We start from the raw sequence: 8,691 nt of genomic DNA, 5'->3' as shown, positions 1-8,691 counted from the left end.
CACTGGAATTTCCCATATAAATCGGTACAATCGTAATACCTCAGAGGCTAAAAACTATTGAAATGGTCACCAAATTACTTCTAATCGCAGATCTAGATCACTGATTGACAATCAAACATTCTTTGAATATATTGTCCACTATCGACGATTCCGGAAGTCCGGAATTCCGGGCATATTTCACACTTAAAGTCACATCGGTTCATCGGTGATGACTGAACCGATTTTCTCTAACCAAGTCTCAAATGGAAGGCAAAATATGCAGTTGAGTATTACGTCACCGCCCCTCCCGCCGCCTTGCCCTTACACCTCCCTCCTTCATCACTCCCCTCCTCTTGGACCACCCTCACGCCCGCATTTCCTTCATCCACCTCCACTCCCACTCTACTAACCCCCCATTCCCTACATGTTCAAACCCACTCCACCAACCTTTCCAAATTATAATCACATGAAGATAACATTGAACTCATGCTTATTAAGCTAATTAAATATTACTCTTTTGCCTTTCTTATATAGAAAGGTTATGCAATTGCTCCAAAAACCGACTTTCTAACCGAGGCCCGGAGAGCCGAGTCTCATATAACATTTGACTCAGTTTGCCGAGATCGCAAAATATCTGTGTGTATGTATGTGTGTATGTATGTATGTATGTGTGTGTATGTGCGGATTTGTTAACAAAATGTACACATCGGTTTCTCGGAGATGGCTGAGCCGATTTTTACAAACTAAGATTCAAATGAAAGGTATAATATTCCCATAGGTTGCTATTGAATTTCATTTTCAACCGACATCTTGTTCCGGAATACGAGTTGAAGAGTATGGTTACAAAACAAAATTTGTTGATTTGTCCACATCGGTTTCTCGGAATTTTCTGAACCGATTTTGACAAACTTAATTTTAAATGAAAGGTCCATCAGCTGCTGTTGAATTTTGTGTGGATCCGAGTTCTGGTTCCTGAATTACAGGGTGATAAGTACGATCACGCAGCAAATCCCGATTCTAACGAATTCTGCGATGAATATAAAATGGTGAAATTTTTTCCAAAATGTAAACACAACTCTTGAATTTGTAGATCTAGGTCCCCAACAGTCATTCAAAGGCTCTTTGGTCACACTGGCCACCATCGACGGATCCGGAAGCATCCAAATTCAGAATAACGGTTATATTGGTTTCTCGAAAATGGCTAGACCGATTTGATCAACTTAGTCTCAAATGAAACTGATATTAAATTCCATCTCCATCCGACTTCCGGCTCCGGAGTTACGGGTTGTGGAGTGCGATCACATAGAAAACTCCTATTCAAACCGATACCGCGATGAATGCAAAAAGGTGCTCTTATATATACTTACCAAGTGTAATAAGAATGAAAGACATTTCCATAATGTTATATTGTACGAACCAGCTATTATATCATAGTTTGGAGAAATGAGAAAGGCACAATTGCACCTCTAGGTGGATTAAAACAGGTTTTTTGCTTTACCTTTGATTTGATTTGACTTTCGAAATTTCTCGCAATGATGTTGTCCCATGCCAATTTGATCGATATAATATCCGAAGAGGGAGTTCTAAGAATTGTATGAAATGTCTCATCACACTGCTATGTGGATTAAAATCGTTTTTGTTTTAAAGTTAGCACAGCGTGTACACTTTGAAAAAGATGGCGAAAAACATAGTTAAATCCTTCTAACAGATGGCGCTAAAGAAAAACATGAATGTGAAACTAATTTAACAATTTTTAACAAATTGGATATTTTGGAAGGGGCCCAGATCCACAGGACCCCTCCATCTGAATCCAGCCCTGTATGCAACGTTTCAAACCTGGTTTTTACTAAACAATATGCAGCTAGACGAATACTGTAAGTACGTATATTATTTTTGTGCGCTAGGAATACGAACAAAATTAATATTCGTAAATAACCGGGTCTGCCGCGTGGATGCGGTAATCCCAGCAAACTCAACGAACCATATTTGCAGGTTAGGTTCAATGCACAATGCTATTATTTTTAATGCAATATCGAGTATCCTAAAGTTATCAACAGTGTGGGTTCGTGTTTGTGTTATTCGCGAATACTACAATTTACTGAACTAAAAGTTAGTAATTATTTGCTCAAAGTATAAGTATAATAATGATCAGTAAGTGTAGTTGCTCACTAACCATTTCGATGGGAAAGCTATCAACTTGTATCACTCACATTAGGCGTTTGTTAAGGCTCAAGTTACCTCAAGGCTTGGTAGTATGCGTAAGAAAAATTGTGTTCAGCTTTGCCACCAGATTATCCATTTAAACCTTTTCCAAACTCTAAAAGAAGAATATCAGTCGATTTATTAGATCATCACGATTCAATTCATGCAAAATACCTGCTGGAAAAACCATCGGCTTAGCTGGATGGTGCTTTTGAAAAAGTGGCTGTGATTTTTTATCACACTACCACACCGAGCTGGGGTACGCAACACAACTGCGCAATGAAAAAACCACAGCCACTTTTTCAAAAGCACCATTTAGCTAAGCCGATGGTTTTTCCAGCAGGTATTTTGCATGAATTGAATCGTGATGATCTAATAAATCGACTGATATTCTTCTTTTAGAGTTTTAAAAAGGTTTAAATGGATAATCCGGTGGCAAAGCTGAACACAAATTTTCCTACGCACACTACCAAGCGTTCAATTCTAACACATGCTTAAAAAAGGTAACTTGAACCTTAAATTGTTCAGCTGCCAAGATGATTTGTTGAAATGGAATTATGTACTTGTACTTTCGGTAGACTCCAGTGCAAAACGTGCTTTCCTTTTGACGGCACGCTTCCTTTAATACCCTCCTTCAATATGCATCCACAAAACGATTAGCGTTCTACCATCCATAAATCTTGATCGTAATAATTTTATCGGGTCAATCCTAATCTAGTCTCGTTGCACCTACCTTCTGTTAGTTGAACCGAATTAAAATCATTCTTTGATCGCCTTGCTTCCAGGCGACAGCAAACGGTGGTGACCAGAAAGCTCTCCAATTTTCGTACAGCGGTGCAGCAACAGTAGCAACATCGCATAAACAAAGCTTCCAACGTTGATCTCAAATACATTTGCAACCGAACCAGACGTTGCTACGAATACAAGCGTCAGTTGAAGTTCTTGGTTGCGGATGGAAGTGGGTGGTGGGATGGGTGGTTGAGCGCAAAAGGGGAAACTCGAACTGAATATGCATCATGCTGTTTTTTCTGTTTGCACAAGCGTACTGAACACGCACACACTGAGAAGGGCTGCGAAGCGTGTGTAATGCAATAGTACGATAGGCGTTGTGATGGCCGCACGTTTTGCCCAGAGGTGCCTGAAGCAGTATATGTATGTGTGTAGGACGTTGCACAGCTTGTTTTTCTCATGCCATATCTCCGCTTTGACATGGTCTTCGCTTCGGCACTGTTGTTGCGACTGGCGAGGAATATGCTGCGCGGTGGTGCAGCTTCAGGGAAGCAACGCCTACAAGAGCGTATGTTGCAAGCGTCAGACAGTGGCGTTCCGTGGGGGGCATGATTAGTTTTCGGTGCTTTTCGATGATTTAAAATATGATTGATTTTTGAATAATACTGCATGAACTATTTGCGAAGCGGGTTACAAAAGGTTGCTGCTGTCTATGGGAATGATATCGCTGAGGAGTTACTTACACTACGCCACTGGTGGGACTCATGTTGAATAAATTACGTGCGAAGAGGATGACGGATAAAGGGGCGGTGCTTGCATACTAGTGTACAACCAATCAGAAGCTCCGGGCGCACATAATGATAGTGCTACGCTGTGTGTTTAACGATCGAGCCCAACAGTGTTCGGGTCGTTTCTCAAGTGTGCTCACAGTCACTAGTCTTTAACGCACTTTGTTCGTGGTTGGTCGCGCAACGAGCGTTGCTTTTTAATAATTCCCTTGGCACAAAACCCGACGTTGACGTGACGCACCAAAAAGGGACGACGGCGAAGAGAGGAAGATAACGTGTAATAATAATCATATCGTCGGCGGGTTTCGAGCGAAAAAGAGAGCGAGAGTGAGTGGAGGAAGATAGCCCACTAATCACACGAAAAAAGAATCAGCTTGTACACCATTTTTCATGTTATTAATGAAAATAGTATTAAACATTAAGCATAATAAAAAAAAAGTACGAAACGGATCGGTCAACGTCAGGTGGAGTGAAGAAACAGCAACATCAACAGAAAGCATAAAATAGCAGAAACATAAATACATACATCTTCGCTTCTAGATTATATACAATTTGGAAAACTAATATTATATGCCATTAAAAATCTTAGCGATTCAGTTCGGAATTGTTTTCGATTATACCATTACGGGGCTGGAAGATATGTAATTTGGACACCCGCCAGTTTTCGGGGGATCGTTTCTGCTCGGCGACAATTAGTGACAATTGTTGTTTGTGGAGTGCCCGGGTGAACCGTCTGGTGGAAGGAATCTACTCAACACTCAATCGCACATAATAATAATCATAATAATCAATTGTGTGATAGCTGCGATTAGTAGTGATCGTTTGCGCGCGCTCCGACTCTACTTTTTTTCTGCCGTTGGTATGAGTGCTAAGTGATAATTTTCACGATTACGTGAAGACAGTGTCAAAACAGTAATTAGTTTAAATTGAAGCGATAAATTAGTGTTGTTTATGTGCAGTTTTTGCTTCATCGCGCTTGACCGTACTGTGGTGGTTGTGTGACTCCTACTAAACACCGGTGATTCGGAACTGACGAACAGCGAGTGGCCCCCGAGTGTATGTGACCCATTATTACCGAAAATTAGGGTTAGTGTAATTGATTCTTAGACACTCTGAAGCCTCCTTTACCGGCTAGTGAATGAAATCGGTGGCCGTGAAAATTATTTTAATTGTAGCTACGATAATCACCTCCCACCCGAGGAAAAAGTAAACGTCGCTTTCGTCCTACGGTGGAAGAATCGATTATGAGTCCACCATCGTCGCGGACGATGGCAATAATTCGCGAGGCGAGACGGCAATGATTCCTAAATCTGTAACAGAACAGTTTTTCACGATTATCATCACTCTTGTGTTCCTAATTATTCATTAGTTTATTGTGATATTAATTTTAATAATTATCAGTGAAGAGCGGTTAGCTCAAACAGCGAGGATTTTGTTGACACATTAGCACACCCACGTTCGGTGCTAATCTCAATTCATCACCTTCGCAATCCGATCACCGGGGTGGCGACGGCGAATCGAATCTTGATCTCGACGAGAACAACAAAGCAAAAAACAGAGCAGGAACACATAATATCTCAGCAGGGAGTCCCTCGCTTGGTGAGTGTGTGCTTTTGAACCCCAGGAAGTGTGTGAAAACATCGACAAATTTAGACGAAAGAAGAACCCGCAAACAGAGAAAAAAAACATACGGATAAAACAAGCTCAGGGATATCAGAACTCAGCGGTGACCTGGATGGATTAGTGAAAGAAAGGAACGAATCCGGCTATCACGCATAAACATACGAGGGGATCCTTGTTGCGTCCCGGGAAGTTTTTATTTAAAGTGCATCCTAGTTTTTTTGTATTGAAAGGAAAGAAAGTGATCGCTGAGTGAGCTGCTTCCGAATGGTGTCAGTGTGACAGAGGTTCCTGAAAGAAAACACCCTGGAAGATCAGTTGACGCACGTGAGATAGTATCATCCTAACAGTGGTGCACAACAGCAACGAAATAAAACCTCGAACAAGTGAAGTGTAGTGAGTTGTGCGTTGAAGTGCATGAGAGCACTCTGCATTCGATTCTCAGGTGCTACGACTGCTTGCCGTTGAGTGAACGCGAAGAGTTTACTTCAACGGCATTACGATTCATTTCGAAAAAGTGGCCTCGATCGGTGCCAACACGCTCAACTTCACGGATCTGGGGAGCCCTTACGAGGGCCCCCCTAGTACGCCCCAGTCCGGGATGGACGCACCGGATGCGCCGCACACGCCAAAGTACCTCGACGGTGGAGCAACGCCGGCGGGGCCCGGTAAATCCGCCTTCGTCGAGCTGCAGCAGCACGGGTTAGTGTTTTGAATGGATTTGTATTATCCTCTTTTTTTTCCAGCAACTGCGATCTGCGATGAGCTTTGAATGTGTACGCCATTCACGGTTTGTTAAGTGGTTAGTGGTCGAATAAGTTGGAATAAGTGGACTGGTTTGTTTGAAATAAGAGCATTGCCGGGGATTATTTTTTTGAACTCCAGTTCGACCGTAGACGATGTTCTACTACAGGGTGCCTGATATGAAGTGTTACTTATTAAGAAGGCTATTACTTTTTTGCATTGAAACATTTATTATGCGAGCTCATTAAAAATTGCTCTACTCCAGGATCCTTTTCCCTGTTCCGGTCGAAATAAAATTATAAAAAAATGTCGAAAGTTCTGTAGAAAAAAATTCTATCTACAATGGAACAAATAGAAGAGTCCATTGGGTTTGCGGTAGGGTAATTTGAAGGACATTGTGTAGGCTGTCAAGAATGGAAAATGTTTTCAACCACTCCTGGTTAACACGCGTTTTATCGGACGGCGTCAAGTCTTTTTTGTAATTTCATGGTCTCCCTGATACAATTTCTAAAACATTTTCCAGATAAAAGATAAAATAATTTTGGCGCCATACTCAATGAAAATGATTGGAATGCCTCCATTGGTCGAAAATTCTGAAATTAATGTAAGTGAATGTAGTTAGGTAAACACGATCATTTTTAGGATGTACGGTCTGTTTAATCTGGATTTTCTCATTAGAAAACACGATGATTGGCAACGTTTGATCCAAGATCATTGCTCTGCCTCAGTTAAATCGAATAAATTATTTCTTCGATTTATCTGAGGCGTTAATGCTTCTGGTAGATTGTCAACAATAGAATGAGCTACCATCATCACGTAGTTCACATTAGTAGTTAGAGTTTCTAGTACAAACTCTTTTTAGCAAAAACCTGTTCCGCGGTACGGAAGTCTTCGGTACCGGTAAAATACCGGGTCGGGAATATTTTTCCCAAAATAAACTAAAAGACACCAGAGTGAAATAAAATATTCAAAAATATATTTTTTTGGAAAGCTTACCTATACTTTAGTTTACTTTCTAATAATAACCGCTTTGTTGCTTTTCCTCTGCACAAGCAATGTAATATCTGAATATTCCATTTTTTCCATTCGGGAAAAAATAAAGGTTACATACTCGCAGGCTCTCGTGCCAGAAGACAGTTCATTTCCTTACACTTGTCAGCGGCCCAGCGCTTCTGTGTTTGGCTAACCGAGACATCACTAGAAACTAGCTAGTTGCTTTAGGCGTCCACATACGTGGAGACGGGCATAGCGTAGCTGGTAAATCGATTACCTTGTACGCAGCTCATCTGGGTTCGATTCCCAACCTCGCACATAGGGTTAGACATTTTTCCAAGAGGTTTCTCTAACCCGAAAAAAGAGCGAATGACCCTATGGTTAAAGCCTCTATAATCAAAATAAAAAAAGTCCCCACACGGTGTGGGAACTGTTTGAATTTAGTGTAACTGGCAGTAATTTGGTGTTCTTTCATATACATCGGCTACCTAGCAACAAGTTGGTGTGAGTTGCTGACGGATGGAACACAAAACGTTAAAATGCAACTATTCAATATAATATCGTTTCCCCGGCTGCGCAATTAAATGATCTATATATGCGAAAAGAATGTCTATTACGAGAATTACCTTAGTGACAGTGTGTGAACGTAAAATGTGGGGCACCACTTTTTTCACTTAAACTGCCATAACAAACGAACAAAACGCACCAAGGTTTCCAAATTTCGAAAAATATCGCTAGTTAAGCTTTACAACAATCGCTGAAAATTTGGTGCAGTTTGTTGGATTAGAAAAAAAGTTATCCTGAAAAAGTAGAGTGAACAAATAAATGTGGGATGCACTGTAGTATGTGAAGCACGATAATCGGATATCTAAGGAAACCCGATCATAACGAAAATTTCTCATAACTATAGCTCGATTAAAGCAAATAACTAAATTACAACAGAATGCAAACTGTCTTATAAATCTTGTTTCGTTAGTAGATGAATTAACATAAAATTGTCAAAAGTGTTTTTACAATTTTCTGTTAATTTATCTGCTAGCGAAACAAGATTTATAAGACAGTTTGCATTCTGTTACAATTTTGTTATTTACTTTTGGTCGAGTTTCGTCAGTATCAATATCAATATTGCGTCTAAATAGTTTCTTCATAAATTCCATAAAACAAATCGTTCATTATAATGTTTTCAAAAGAACCAGATCAAAAATATTCTTAGGAAATATCAGTGATTTTTTCAGAGAACATTTAAAACAAAAGCTGCATTTTGATCTTGCCGTGAATGCAACGATGGGGGAAAATGGACTGTATAAGAAATATTTAAACAACATTTCTTAAAACAAATCTTTATCAAAACGAAAAAATAGGGTAATTTGGGGAGAGATGCCGCACATTTCTTAAAATCGATCCTGCATCAAAGTAAACCATTCAATATTTAATAAAATCATTTTTATCAATTGCGACAAATTTCAAAAATACTGTGAAATGGTTTTTGTCATGAAAAAAAATCATCACATTTCCATGAACATTTTTACAAAAAAAGGTCATTGCGGGTGAGATGCCGCACCATGATCACAAACTGAAAAAAGGTGAACAAAAGTATTTTTAGTTATCGTTGATATTTTTGTGATTAAGGGTCTTC

General features: G+C 40.0%; 1 protein-coding gene across 6 annotated transcripts in view; it reads left to right on the top strand.

Moving 5' to 3' along the window:
• Positions 1 to 3,860: 3,860 nt before the first annotated feature.
• LOC131688737 (homeotic protein distal-less) overlaps positions 3,861 to 8,691 on the top strand; it is a 188,074-nt gene continuing 183,243 nt past the window's right edge. For 5 of the 6 annotated variants that reach the window (XM_058973220.1, XM_058973217.1, XM_058973219.1 and 2 more), the window contains exon 1: positions 3,861 to 6,020. In XM_058973220.1, coding sequence (XP_058829203.1) covers positions 5,920 to 6,020 — 101 coding nt within the window. In that variant the 5' untranslated portion in view covers positions 3,861 to 5,919. The remainder of the gene's footprint in view (positions 6,021 to 8,691) is intronic. The other variant, XM_058973216.1, reaches the window with a different exon arrangement.

Source organism: Topomyia yanbarensis, chromosome 3 (assembly GCF_030247195.1).
Source record: "Topomyia yanbarensis strain Yona2022 chromosome 3, ASM3024719v1, whole genome shotgun sequence".
Taxonomy (NCBI): domain Eukaryota; kingdom Metazoa; phylum Arthropoda; class Insecta; order Diptera; family Culicidae; genus Topomyia; species Topomyia yanbarensis.
The sequence above is the reverse complement of the archived record's forward strand: the minus strand, read 5'-3'. Positions and strand labels throughout refer to the sequence as shown.